This window comes from Equus quagga, chromosome 13 (genome assembly GCF_021613505.1).
Source record: "Equus quagga isolate Etosha38 chromosome 13, UCLA_HA_Equagga_1.0, whole genome shotgun sequence".
Lineage (NCBI taxonomy): Eukaryota > Metazoa > Chordata > Mammalia > Perissodactyla > Equidae > Equus > Equus quagga.
In genome coordinates this window covers 61740901-61756158 of record NC_060279.1, presented here as the reverse complement: position 1 = coordinate 61756158, position 15258 = coordinate 61740901, and the positions used below count along the sequence as shown (strand labels likewise).

The 15258-nt window shown below is 43.6% G+C and overlaps 1 protein-coding gene across 1 annotated transcript in view; it reads left to right on the top strand.

The window, feature by feature from the left end:
• KCTD19 (potassium channel tetramerization domain containing 19) overlaps positions 1-15258 on the top strand; it is a 33271-nt gene that overhangs the window by 7147 nt on the left and 10866 nt on the right. Inside the window, exons 3-4 of the mRNA XM_046682046.1 lie at positions 12911-13061; positions 13860-14051. Of these exons, the coding sequence (XP_046538002.1) occupies positions 12911-13061; positions 13860-14051 (343 nt within the window). The remainder of the gene's footprint in view (positions 1-12910; positions 13062-13859; positions 14052-15258) is intronic.

The following is a 15258-nucleotide window of genomic DNA, read 5'->3' as shown; positions in this document are numbered from 1 at the left end:
TTTATTTATTTATTTTTAGTTGTGGGTCCTTCTAGTTGTGGTATGTGGGACACCGCCTCAGCATGGCTTGACGAGCGGTGCCATGTCCAGGCCCAGGATCCGAACTGGCGAAACCCTGGGCCTCCGAAGCGGAGTGCATGAACTTAACCACTCAGCCACGGGGCTGGCCCCAATTAAGTAGTTTATTCTTAGTTTTTGAACAATGATTTTTTTTTAACCTGGAAAAACTAAATATTATAACTGGGAAGGACCATTGGCCACGCTCCATATTAATCCCACTGGACAAGGTGTTTTTTATTCCATCTCAGAAAGCACTGACCAACAATCTACAGTGCAGCTCAGTGCACTACCAACTGTGCCTCCCAACACCTCTTAGAAGAAAATTGAGGTAGACTGTACATATCTGGGTCTTATAGGAATGAGAACATTTCATAATGCATGTTTTTATAGACACTCCTTACTAAATAATTCAATGTTTTAAAAATTATATATTTGGGGGCCGGCCCCGTGGCCAAGTGATTAAGTTGGCACACTCCACTTCCGCAGCCCTGGGTTTCACTGGTTTGGATTCTGGGCGCGGACATGGCACCTCTCATCAGGCCACACTGAGGTGGCGTCACACATAGCACAACTAGAAGGACTCACAACTAAAATACACAACTATGTACCGGGGGGCTTTGGGGAGAAAAAGGAAAAATAAAAATCTTAAAAAAAAAAGTTATATATTTGGAGATCAAAACCCTTGACATAATCCAGTGCACATTGTTGTAGTATTCTTTTCTTTTTCTTTTTTATTTATTTATTGTTTTTCTGCTTTATCTCCCCAAATCCCCCCGGTACATAGTTGTATATCTTAGTTGCAGGTCCTTCCAGTTGTGGCATATGGGACGCCGCCTCAACGTGGCCTGACGAGCGGTGCCAGGTCCGCGCCCAGGATCCGAACCAGCGAAACCCTGGCGGCCTGCAGCGGAGCGCTCGAACTTAACCACTCGGCCACGGGGCCGGCCCCCTTTTATTTTTTTTTTTAAAGCTACTTATATGAAATAAAAATTTTTTCAACTACCCCAGGAATGTACTAGAATTGCTTACAAATGGCTTCAAAATTACTTAAATGGCCTGGCATGGCAGGATTGCTGATGACTCTATACCAAGGCACCATTTTATGGGGAAAAGGTGGGAGTCACTTGTTCATTGCAGAAAATCAAAGAGATCAAGGCAACTTTTTGAAGAACTATTTTAAAGAACATGAACCTATTATAGAGTTTTTCAAGTCCTTCAACTCCTTTGCTGTCCTCACTTCCCAAATTGAAACAAAATATATCTGGGAAGCAACTTCTAAATGGGAGGTAAGAACTCAGAGGCCAATGAGTTGATCCAATTCCAAAGTTCCAAGTTGTGTGAACAGTAGAAGTATTTGAAGAATCATGTGGATCTGCCTCCCTGAAACAGACTGTAAAACAAGTGCTTATGCTTTGGAAATGGTGTTTTCAAAGAAATAAACATTTAGGCTGGCGCAACTGAAGTGGTGTTTATTCATTGAAACAGGGTGTAAATACAGCTGGAGAATCAACAGCTGTCTCAAGCAAATCATCAGCCTCACACATTTCCATCACTTTCCCCACTTCTAAGGCCTGTCCAGATACTCAGGTTCTTGCCTAAATGCACAAACAGTTTGCTTGAAGAAAATAGAGTTTGCCAATGGTTAGTCTAAAGACTCTTCTTGGGCATCCTAACTTAATGCATTCAACCAGTATTTACTGAAAGTATTCTGGATACCAGGCATTATTCCTATGGGTTTTAAGGCACACATGGGATGATCCAATAAAAATATAATGTGAATCACATGTATAAGTTCAAGTTTTCTAGTAGCCACATTTTAAAAAATAAAAGGTGACATTAATTTTAATAATATATTTTATTTAACCCAATCTACTTAAAATACTATCATTTCAACATGTAGTCAATATTTTTAAATTGATAGATTTTACATTCTTTTTTTGTACTGTCTTCAAAATCTGATGTGTGTTTTACACTTCTAGCACATCTCAAATTCAGACTATCACATTTCAAGTACTCAATAGCCATATGTGACTAGTAGCTATCATATTGGACAGCATATATCTAAACTGTTCTAAACTGTTAGTGCTCCTCACTATAGAGTCTTTCAGATTTAGCCCCTAACAATAAAAGTGGGACTTTGTGTCCCGCTAACTGAAGTTCCCCTGTACTCAACAAGTGGCATATCCTACTCAGGATTATCTGTAATATAGTATGCTTTGTTGGAAAGCCATGTAGAAGGAACCAACAAGCAGTATGAGATGGGAAGTCTCTGGAGGACAGGCAGCTGGGCTCACACTGCTGCTCTGTTCTCTACCCCTCCTCATCCCCCTATCCTCACCACTTATCTCTCCCACCCCCCACTTCACCTGCCCACGCTACCTTCCCCCAGCCTGTAGCTTTGGCCTACAAAGGGCACACTTGATACCTATTATTATCTTGATTCTAACATTTATTATATATTGTGTATCAGTCACTGCCCTTATGGTACTGGAATTTATGAAAGAATAAAATATTTATACCTAATCTGCTTGTTTTTTAATGTACAGATAGATGTGTAGTATGTGGTAAGGAGATAGGGAGTGACTGAGGCCAAGGAAACTTCTCCTTTAGAAAAAGTGGTCAGGAACAGCAAACACAAATGCCCTGAGGTTAGAGTGGCTTGGGAGAGGAATATTCAGAGGCCATCATCAGGTGTAATAAAAGGTAAGGAGATGCCAAAGGTAGACAACAAGGTCAGAGGAAGCCAGGGTTGAGATCTTACAGAGTCTTACAGGCCACGTTGAAGACACAGGATCTATTCTAAATGTTATGGTTAGCTTTTGGAGATGTTTAAAGAAAGAAGTAAACTGACAAAAAAGTTTTAAAAAGATCATTGGACCTTGGGTTAAGCAGTGGTTTTTCAGATACAACATCAAAAGCACAAGCAACCGAAGAAAAAAATAGATAATTTAGACTTCATGAAAATTAAAAACTTTCGTGCTTCAAAGGACACCATCAAGAAAGTGAAAAGACACAATCTAAGTGCCTATGGACAGATGAATGGATAAAGAAGATGTGGTATATGTACATAATGGACTACTACTCAGCCATAGAAAAAGATGAAATCTTGCCATTTGAGACAGGTGGAGAAAGATACTGTATGAGTTCAGTCATATTTGGAAGATTAAAAAAACAACAACAGGGGCCGGCCCCGTAGCCGAGTGGTTAAGTTTGCAGGCTCCACTTTGGCGGCCTGGGGTTTTGCTGGTTCGGATCCTGGGCATGGACATGGCACTGCTCGTCAGGCCACACTGAGGCAGCGTCCCACATGCCACAACTAGAAGGACCCACAACTAAAATATACAACTATGTACTAGGGGGATTTGGGGATAAAAAACAGAAAAAAAAAAAAAAAGATTGGCAACAGTTATTAGCTCAGGTGCCAATCTTTAAAAAGAACAAAAAACAACAACATATAGATACAGAAAACCATTTGGTGGTTTCCAGATAGGTAGGGATTACGGCAAAATAGGTAAAGGGGGTCACTTGTACAGCGACAGATGGAAACTAGATTTTTGGTGGTGAACATGATATGGTGCCTACAGAAGTTGAATTATAATGATGTATATCTGAAATCTATATAATGTCATAAATCAATGTTAACTCAGTAAAAAAATACAGTGTATAATACCAAAAAAAAAAAGTGAAAAGACAACCCACAGAATGGAACAAAATATTTGCAAATCACATATCTGATAAGGGATCTGTATCCAGAATATATAAAGAACTCTTATAACTAAACAACAAAAAGACAATCAAATTTAAAAATGAGCAAAAGCTTTGAATAGACGTTTCCCCAAAGAAGATATACAAATGGGCAATAAGCACATGAAAGGTGCTCAACATCATTACCCATCAGGGAAATGCAAATCAAAACCACAATGAGGGCCAGCCTGGTGGCACAGCGGTTAGGTTCACACGTTCCGCTTCGGTGGCCCGGGGTTCACCAGTTTGGTTACCAGGTGCAGACGTGGCACCGCTTGGCAAGCCATGCTGTGGCAGGCATCCCACATAAAAAATAGAGGAAGATGGGCACGGATGTTAGCTCAGGGCCAGTCTTCCTCAGTAAAAAGAGGATGATTGGCAGCAGACGTTAGCTCAGGGCTGATCTTCCTCAAAAAAAAAAAATTAAAAAACCACAATGAGATACTACTTCACACCCACTAAGATGCCTGTCATCAAAAAGACAATAACAGGTGTTGGCAAGGATGTGGAAAAGTTGGAACCCTCATACACTGCTGATGGGAATGTAAATTTGTACAGCCTCTTTGGAAAACAGTCTGGCGGCTCCTCAAAAAGTTAAACATAAAATTACCATATGACCCAACAGTTCCACTCCTACGTATATCCCCAAGAGAAATTAAAACCTATGTCCACACAAAAACTTGTAGACAAATGTTCATAGCAGTGTTATTCATAATAGCCAATAAGTGGAAACAACCCATATGTTCATTGGCTGATGAATAGACAAACAAAATATATATTCATATAAGGGAATATTATTTGTCAATAAAAAGGAATGAAGTACTGATACATATATCAGTAACAACAAGGATGAACTTTGAAACATGCTAAGTGGAAGAAGCCAGACACAAAGGACCATATATTGTATGATTCCATTTATATAAAATGTTCAGGATAGGCAAGTTATAGGGACAGAAAAATTAGTGGTTGCCTAGGGCTGAGGTACAGTGTGGGAAGAGTAGGGTGAGCAGGAATGGGCAGTGACTGTTAATGGGTGCAGGGTTTCTTTTTAGGGTGTTGAAATAGATTGTGGTGATGGTTGTACAACTCTGTGAACATAGTAAAAACCATTGAACTGTACAATTTAAATGGGTAAATTTTATCATTTATGTTATATATGTGAAGTTTATTTACATTTTATTTAATATGAAATATATTTCAATAAAGCTATAAAAAAATCATTTACTTCTGGCTTGACTTTAGACCAGGAGTCAGCAAACCACAGCCCAGGGATCAAATCCAGCCCACTACCCTTTTTGTATGGCCTATGAACCTAAGAATGGTTTTTATATTTTTAATTGGTTGAAAAAAAGTCAAAAGAAAAATATTTTGTGGCATATAAGAATTATATGAAATTCAAATTTCAGTGTCCATTAACAAAGTTTTATTGGAACACAGCCATGCTCATTTGTTTATATATTGTCTATGGCTGCTCTTGAGCTACAATACAGAGTTGAATAGTTGCAACAGGGATCATATTCTCAAAACCTAAACAATTTACTATCTGGCTTTTTACAGAAAAAATTGGCTGACTGTTGGCCTAGACTCTAGAGGAGCAAGGGAGGAAGCAGGAAGACCAGTTTGGAGGCTCCTGCAGCATCCAGATGAAAGATACTGGTGGTTTGGTCTAAGGTGGTAATAGTGGAGTTAGAAGTGTTCAAATTCTGGATACGTCTTGGTAATAGAACTGACAGGGTTTGCTGATGAATCGGAGCTAGGGTGAGAGAGAATGGATAACTCCTTTGTTTGTATCCTGAGCAATCAGCTAATGGTGGCTCCTGAGGGACGTGCACGTTTAGGAGGAAAAATCAGGAGTTACGATTTGAATTGTGTTAAGTTTGAGAGGCAAGAAAAGGGTGCTTACTAAACATCCAGTGGTGATGGTGAGGAGGCAGCTAGATGTCTAGGTCTGGAATTTATGGGAGCCGTCGAGTCTAGAGATACAAATTTGAGAGTCATCAAAGCTGATGTAAATCCATGAGCCTGGATGCATAGGAATGTCATATCTTGTTCACAGGGGAAATACAAAGTAGTCATGACAGGTCTGTACCTTAACATCACAATGCTTCCTAGAACTTTCTGTGTACTTTGGGAAGTCTCCTTTGCCTATATTTAACATAAACTGCTCCCAGCCTCTCACATGCTATCAGCCTAGTTGGGAGTCATAACTGCTACTGCAGAGTATGAAATTTCCCTTCAGGGTCATTCACAAGGGTTCAAGGTTCAGGGCAGACAAAGTCCACTGAGGAGTTAGTATGTTGTCAGTACATACTACTTATGTTTCCTTTTTCACTGCCTTCTGAGAACTTCTAAGTTTGGAAACTTAAATTGTTCCAGCTGTGAGCATTCTGCTACCAGCAAGCAGCCCAAATAACACCTGCGCTCCATGTGCTTAAGGGAGCCAGGGAGTTTTTATGTTGATCACACAAATGATGCTTTTATGAAAATAGACCAGCGACAATCTCACATTTCCTATTACTCACAATGTGAAGAGAGATTACCACTGTGATCTTGGAAAGGAAGATTACACAAACAACAGACATTCATCCCAACAGTATAGCTTGTCTGTGGATATGGGTAAGTGGACAACTCAAGTGTAAACACCTGGACATGGATGGCATCAGGGCTCCTCACAGGATGGCCATCTGCTTGTCCTGGCTAATATCCTGACACATACACACACCTACATACATGCCTGGGCACACCCATGCATACCCACTTTGAAGTTCAGCTATGTCCCTAAGCACCCCATATGCCTTCTCTCCATACCTTTTTACTTGCTCTTCCCTCTTCCTAGAATGCTTGCCCTTTAACATTTAGCCTAAATGTGGCCCATGGAAAGCCTAGCCTGACATTTCCAGGCTAGTTTTTATCTCTTTGCTCTCATAACACAGATAATTCTTCTCCTATATCAGTGCTAATTCTTTTGGGATGATGTATTCATATGTCTTTCTCCCTCGTTAGCCTATTTTCTCTTCATGTTTGCATTCCTAGCATCTCTCACAGTACCTAGCCTGTAACAAGTTTAATAAACACCTGCTGAGAGGACATTGAATGATGTACCCAAGATGACCTGTGAAGACTGAATCTACTTCTGCAGGGTGGGGGGACTGGAGCTGGCAGTGGAGGGGCAGGTTCGAGATGCTGATAGCTGTGTCTTATTTGGCTTCTTTTGCTGACTGCTGTTCTGTACATCCTTTTGTTCTATCAGCCTTCTTCCCTCCAGCTTCAGTGTGGTGCTGGCTCCCTTGTCTTTACAAGGCAGTTGGAGATTTGGAAGCTCCCCTAAGCTCCTTTACCATCATATGCCTTTCAATAGCCCACATCAGAACATGGGGCATCTCTGAGCACTACTGCTGCTGCTTAGGAAAACCTCCGTTAAGTCCCAAAGCTCTGCCAGTAGTGCATTTGTCAGCCATCTTTTGGCAACGATACACATACACATACACACTCGCCCCCGCGCCATCAGTCTTATTTTGCTTGTGATGTATTTTTTTCACTACTATCTAGGCCAAAAACAACATTAATTATCCTTGTGTTAGCAATTAGCCATCTGAATTCAGTTCTGTATTTCCCTAAAGAAATCCTTCCTCTAATAACTTTCTGGGTCATAGCATATGAAGAGTAAAAGTTCTAGAAGTAATATTTAGGCAGATAGAAGTGGAATCGAAGTCCATAGAAGAGCAGCCCCACACTCTGTGGCAATTTCAGTCCGCGCAGCCAAAGGACGGCTGGATGCCTAGGCTGTCGAAGTGCTCTTCACTCATTCATTTGTTCATTCCACAAAATCGTATTGTGACCCCACAGGGGCTGTTGTGGGTGCTGGAAGTACAGCAGAGAACAAAATAGTCAGGGTCCTTGTGGTCTAGAGGTTATATCTATTAGGGGAGACTGGCAGACAGTAAATAAGTAGGTGTTATTGAGAACAAAACAGTAGAGTGAGGAGATTAGGGAATGCTTTCTGTGAATTCTTACAGTACCCAAATGGCTTCCTATGTGTAGAAGGCTTTGTATTTCTAGAAGTCAGAGCAAGGATTGACTGAGAGAGTTTAGAAAACCTAGAGTTAGAAAAAAACCTAGTTGAGGCTCCTGGGCCTAGTGCATGCAGCATGACTTGACTGGCAGGAATTGCAATCTTTGGGGGTTTATTTATTTGTTTTCTTTTTCTTTTTAAAGATTTGTCAAACACACCTTTCTTGGGGAAAAGGGTACTGTTCACACTTAACATTAGTGGAAGTAGCACAACATGGAGATTTCATTTCTGCGAAATAGATTGTTCTCTCCTCAACTAGCACATCCATCTCTCAAGCTGGTTGGACTGTCATTACTGACTTGCCTTAAAGGACACACCTGGGTATCAAGCAGTACCTCCAAATAGGGCATCCAGGCCCATCCTCAAACGGATTGTTCTCCCAAGCAGGGATTTTCCTCCCCCAATATACCCCTTCCACAGTGGCCAATTTAGAATTGTTCAAGGACACCATTGTTTCCTCCACTGAGATAGAATCTGGGGATTTGAATCTGCAGGTGAAGTAAATGGCAGGTTCAACTTCCTGTGACGCAGTCAGCTTAGCATGGCCTTGGAATTGTATGACATCTCTTGCAGAATCTCCCCAGTTTCACTCTCTTTTCTTGCTACTTTACCCAACGTCTTTTGATTTGTCATCAATCAGACCCAAGCTGGCCCTTTCTTCCTGTCATCCTGTCTCCTTCTCCTCCTTTGTCCCCGTCCCTCTCCCATTTAGATCTTCCCTCCCAACTCCAGGTCCCAGGTTGGAATTGCTGTCTTCATTGCCCTCTGAACTCTCTGGGCTCTGCTCATTGTAATCCTGTGCTGGCTTTTCCTATGGTTTTGGATACTCAGCATCTTTCTTAGTGTTTTTTTTTTTCTTTTTTTTAAGATTTTTAATTTTTCCTTTTTCTCCCCAAAGCCCCCGGTACATAGTTGTATATTCTTAGTTGTGGGTCCTTCTAGTTGTGGCATGTGGGATGCCACCTCGGCATGGCCTGATGAGCGGTGCCATGTCTTCGCCCAGGATTCGAACCGACGAAACACTGGGCTGCCTGCAGCGGAGCATGCAAATTTAACCACTCTGCCACGGGGCCAGCCCCATCTTTCTTAGTTTTTATGAGTGCAGTCTGCTTCTCTGCCAGCTCCTTTTGGGTTCCCCCATGTCTCATTTTGCTTTTATTTCCAGGAGACTCAACTGTTCAGTCCTCTATTTTTGTGCATTCTTTCATTTAATACAGCAGTTCTGAGAACTTAATACACACTAGGTTCTAGACTAGAAGCTAAGGATGCACCAACCCAGTCCTTCCTCCAGGATCCTTGGTAGACGGGGGAGGACAGGCTGAAACTAAGCCAGAGGCCTAGACAGAGAAGTTTTCAGGCATCTGTGGGGACAAAGGAGGAGGATGACCCACTCTGGCTGGGGGAAGCTCTAGGTGTCTAGGCAGAGAAAGGAGGAGGGAAGTATTCTGGGCAGAAGGAACAGTATACATAAAGTTGAGGAGGCGTGTCTTTGGTGTGTCTTTGGAGCTTTGTGGAGTTTACTGATGAAGTGATGTCACTGATGAAGTAGGTGCAGAAAGAATAGTGGGAGATGAAGCTTGAAAGGTGGTTTGGGATCTGACCACTAAGAGGAAGGAAATTTAACGTTTATATTATTTCTTTAATCCTTACAACACTTTCCAGATTTTACTATCTCCACTTTGCATGTGAGGAACCTGAGGCTTGGAGAGGTTAGGTGACAAGTGGGAGGTAGCTGGTTAAGAGCAGTTGTTAAAAGCACGGGCTCTAGAGGCCAGCCCGGTGGTGCAGTGGTTAAGTTTGCACCTTCCGCTTCGGTGGCCGGGGGTTCTCCAGTTCGGATCCCGGGTGCAGACATGGCACTGCTTGGCAAGCCATGCTGTGGTAGGCATCCCATATATAAAGTAGAGGAAGATGGGCACGGATGTTAGCTCGGGGCCAGTCTTCCTCAGCAAAAAGAGGAGGACTGGCAGTAGTTAGCTCAGGGCTAATCTTCCTCAAAAAAAAAAAAAAAAAAAAAAAGGAGCACAGGCTCTAGAGTCCTGGGTTCCATTCCCAGCATCTCCACTTAGCTGGGGCACTGAGTGCTCTTTCTCTTCCTGGGTCTTGTTCCCCATTTGCTAAAAAGGGAGTGGTAGAGCCAGCCCTGATGGCCTAGCAGTTAAAGTTCAGCATGCTCCACTTCAGCAGCCCAGGTTTGGTTCCAGGGTGTAGAACCACACCACTCATCTGTCAGTAGCCATGCTGTGGCAGCAGCTCACATAGAAGAACCAGAAGAACTTATAAGTATACATAACTATGTACTGGGGCTTTGGGGGGAGGGGAGGAAGAAGAAAAAAGGAGGATGATTGGCAACAGATATTAGCTTAGGGCAAATCTCCCCCTGCAAAAAATAAATTAATTAAAAAAATAAAAATAAAAGGGAGTGATAATATCAGAGCCTACTTTGTGGGTGAGGGGACATTAGCAGGATTCAGTTAAACGTGCCTAGGCAACAAATGTTAGCTCTTAAATGACAGTCAAGATTCAAACCCCAGTCTGTCTGAATTCAAGGCCCTGTGGTTTGTGTTTACCCTGCTGCCTCCATTGATTGTGAAGGATCTTATGTGCAACGCTAAGGAGAATTTGGACTTGATCCAGTAGGTAATGGGGAGTGATTAGACTCATTTGTTTATTTGAAAGATCACTGTGTGGAAAGTGCCTGGGGATGAAGGGACCAGGACTAGGGGAAGGGAAAGGAGAGAAAGGGTGGAGCAGAGAGTAGGAGATGGAGTCATAGGACTTGCTGGCTGACTGGAGACGGTGTGAGTATCAGTCAAAACACAGTCCCTGCTTTAAATCTTTCCACAGCTTCTCTTAACTAGGGGATAAATCAAACTCCTCAGCCCAGCTTATAGAGCTCTTCTCTCTCTGGCTCTTGTTTATTGCTCTAGGTTCATCTCCCTCACTTGCTCAGCCTTCGTACGCCTTAAACAAGGCCACATTCAAGTCATGGAGGCAGGTGACTCAGTATACATCTTTACCTACCTGTCTTGTCCCTCTTGTACACAGTCACCATTTTCCTTTTTTTGCCCCACTTCTTGGCACAAATACTGCCAGGTTACTATCCCTCATCTTAACTCTATAATCCTGCCCACCCACTGATGCAGAATCTGCTCCAGCCTCTCAGTCACCTTCCTGGCACCTCATTTTTATTCCTCTTTGCTTGAGGCCAACCACTCCCTCATACAGAAACCTATTTCTCACTGATTTCCCTCCTCTAGACAGCTGACAGCTTGACATAAAAGCTAAAGTTGTGTGCAATCCCGAGCAGGACAAGAAAGCTTGGATCTTCTTCTAATACTGTGGAAAGAAATCCCAGGGTTCCTGGAGATCCTGAAACTTCATAACTGATGCTGGCTCTTATCTCAGTATATGTAAATTGTTGGCTTTCATGTCTTTTCTCAGCTTTTCCCCAAGCTGAGAGCTCCTTGAGTCCAGGCATGGTATCTGACTGTGGCCCTGGTGATACGCAAGTATTTCTCAAATGAATGAATGAGACTCTCTTCCAGTGTTTCACACATGCACTGTTCTCCCCCATTGTTCAGTGCCCCAGGAAAGCACTCCCCACAACCCACCATTGTCCACTCCTTCCCCAAAGTCCACCAACTGCCCAAAGTGGGGGAAGTTTCTTCCGCTAGGGTCCCTCCTTTTGCAGACTGGAAGCAGTTATTTGGGTGCAGTTTATAGCCGTGATCACCAGAGGGCTCTTCCCTTGCTTGGGATTCCCTTGAGCAGCTTCACAAGAACTTCACCAGTGTTGCTGAGAATTAGAAGCAGGTTCTTTTATTAGTTCCATACTGAATCTGAGGTGCTCTGTTCATTATGAGGCTCTTAGAGAAAAAAGTAGGTCATATGGTCCCTTTACAGGACTACTTTTCCAGCTAGCTCCAAAAATGTCTTGGGAAAATACTCTTCTAAGGTAGGGACAGAAAAAAATGGGCTTGATGTTATGATAGTCTGCCTGCTGTGCAGGACTTTTGAGAGAGAATGACTCCCTGAGCAGACAGCATGAAGACACCCAGCCCATCCCCTGCCCTGGGCTTCAGCCCTGCCTAGCTGGAGTGCTCCATTCCAGCCTCAGCCCACCCCCAGTCACTTGCTCCTTCAAGCAGAGAAACTCTAGACTTGGAAGACTGCTTGGGGAAGTCACTAATCCTTTGATGGCAACTGCCTCATCAGCAAAATGGGAATGCAGACAATCACCACATCTATCTCACAGAGCTGCATCAGGGTAACTGAGTGAATGTATGTGAAAATGCTTTGGAAAGTGTGGTCCCCTGTGCCACCTCCATTTCCCTACTTAGACCACATTCCAGGATTAGGATGAGCACAAACAATAGGCAGATCACAATAACTATAACAGGTCTAAAAGGGTTTTTGAACTCTTGAGGGGAAAATGATAGAAAATCTCAAGTTTTTAATGACTAAATATAAATTAAGATTGTGTAAGATAGATTTATAATCATCAACACAAAATTATAATCCAAAGAATTTGTTTCAAAAATCAGAAGAGAAATAGTTGAGGCCGGCCTGGTGGTGTAGTGGTTAAGTTCACATGCTCTGCTTCGGTGGCCTGGAGTTTGCCAGTTCAGTTCCTGGGTACGGACCTATGCACCACTTATCAAGCCATGCTGTGGTGGCATCCCACATAGAAGAGCTAGAATGACCTATAATTAGGATATACAACTATGCACTGGGGCTTTGAGGAGAAAAAAAAAAACAGGAAGTTGGCAACAGATGTTAGCTCAGGGCCAATCTTCCTCTCTCTCTCTCTCACACACACACAAAGAAGAGAAATAGTCACTGAGATTTTGAATATCAGCATGTCATCTTATAGACCTAAATTTTTACATTTTTGTGCTATCGTGCTAAACAAAATCACTTATTTATTTCAAAACACTTTACCAAAGAAAGTCACATACTATTTTATCCTAGAATTGGTAGATAGTTACTTGGTTTAGAATTTTCAAGGCAGTAATCTTCTTTATCTGACAGACTCTAGATAATCTGAAGGAAGGAAAACACCATCTACGTGTGCGGCCTGCAGACATACCTGTGGCCGAGAGAGCATCTTTGAACTACTGGCGAACGTGGAAATGTATCAGCAAACCCTCAGAATTTCCTATAAAAAGCCCAGCCTTCACAGGTATAATCACAGGCTGACCCTTCCTGAAGTTCACACCAGCTTCCCTTCTCCTCACCCAAACAGAAGTGGCTTCAATCCAGAGAGTACCCTGATTTCTGAACCAGTTCTGGATGATTTCTCTACCTCTCTGTCATCTCCTTTGATCTTGTACTCTGCCACATGCTCTCTCCATGGCCACTCACCCACTGGAACTAAACATGCTCCTCCACGTTCATTCCTCTGCATACTGGTTCACTTGCGCAAGGCTGGGCTGTATTCCACCCGATCCTAGTAGTCAGGGAACTCTACCATCCTTTCAAGTCACCTCTAACAAAGACAAAAGGAATGTCCCCAAATGATCACTGCCTGATGGATTCCTTGCAGCATAGATTGGTCTATCTGGAACACCAGAAGAGCCCTTCATGATTACAGATGAGTTTTGAGCTTCTGGGAGAGTAAAAAGGATCTATTTTATCTGTAGGTCACAATGGTTGTTTTGATCAATTAGAAAGAGCCAAATAGGTAACCAATATGAATTTAATGACTTTGGGTGCATAAGCCAAAATTTCACATGTCCCATTGCCCTTCACTGTAGAAAAAGATAGATTTACATGCCCTGCTCCCCACCACACTCCTGCCAAACCTTAGGGTTACAGCTGAAAAAGGAGAGAGAGAGAAGAAGGAGGCACCTGTGGGGACCATCTCCAGGGTGATCTCTTCAGCATCCTCTGGGGCCCCTGGGTCTGTGAGAGCCCTGCCAGCCTCTGAGAGTCCTGGCCTCTGGGAAGTGGTGACACCCCTCTGCTCTTTCTCCTCCAGGCCTACACGATAAGGCGCCTCTGGGGCTCATGGACACACCACTATTAGACACAGAAGAGGAAGTGCACTACTGCTTCCTGCCCTTAGACCTAGTGGCCAAGTATCCAAACCTGGTGACTGAAGACAACCTGCTGTGGCTGGCTGAAACTGTGGCCCTGATTGAGTGCGAGTGCAGCGAGTTCCGCTTCATTGGTGATTGTTCTATCCTGGGGTGACAGGGGTGGGGGATGTAGGTGTTGGGAGCGGGCTGATGGGGCCCATCCACCCCTCCCCAACCCACATCCCATGGAGGCCCAGCTTGGTGCTTGGGGCCTGAGGAGCTTTCAAGGGCAGAGGTGGCAGAGGCATGACAGAGCCTTCCTGGAGACAAGCAGATTCCCAGCATTAGATTCCCAACAGCCTCAGGGCTATTTTATTCTCTGTTTATTTGCAGATGGCCTGGGTGTACATGGGCACTGCAAACTATTTGCGGTGGTGTCAGGGGCCACAAGAGTTGGTGTGAAGGGCAAGGCCCTGAGCTCGGCTCCAAAGTCAGCTACTCTTCTTGCTCTGCCCTTATGTATCCAACTGGTCTCCAGGTCTCAGTTCCTCTCATCATAAAATGAAGAAATAGGGTTGTTTCAATGGATGGTCCCTACCTACCTGCTCTCACTTCCACTAAACTCAGAATAAAAGGGAAGGAGGGTGGGTGGTGAAAGGTTCCTCAGGATCATTGTAGAATCATCCGCTTGAGCTAGTGGCCTAAGGAGGAATGAGATCTTCACCCCTGGACAGAAGAGAGCCTCCCTCCCCGCAGTGCCCCAGGAGGAGCTCTGGTGGGGTATAAACTGAATGACCTCTTTGATTTCAAGATGCTGCTGCCACCTAAATGAATACAGCAGGAAACACCTAAGTTGTAGTAGGGGCCCAAATGCCTGGAACCCCAGCCATTCATATTCATAGTCACCTGGAAAGTTGTCTGTGATATGCTTCTGAATCTCCCAGTTGATTCACACAGGAAATTAGCGTTGGCTCATCTCTGTCTCCCACACTGCAATCCAGGCAGGGACAAACTTCAAGTGCCACCTGCCAGCCAAGGCTCAGCTGGGCCCTTCCTCTCTAAGCGGCAAGACAACTCCGCTTTTGGAATGACCCGCTCTTGGGTCAAGACCACAGGGTAAGCCTCAAGGCCAGTCTGCTCACCAGGAGGGCCTGGCTTGGGAGCCCCAGGCTAGGCCCCGGGAGGCCACACCCATGGACTCAGACTCAGAAAAACAAAGTAATGTGGGGTCTTTCACCTTGAAAACCACAGTCTCAAAGCTAATCTAACCAGGTATGTTTAGAAATTGTTTCAGAACAAGGAGAACCTATGACAACTTGCAGCACCAAAAAAACCACCAAAACCTGGACCTACGGTTAA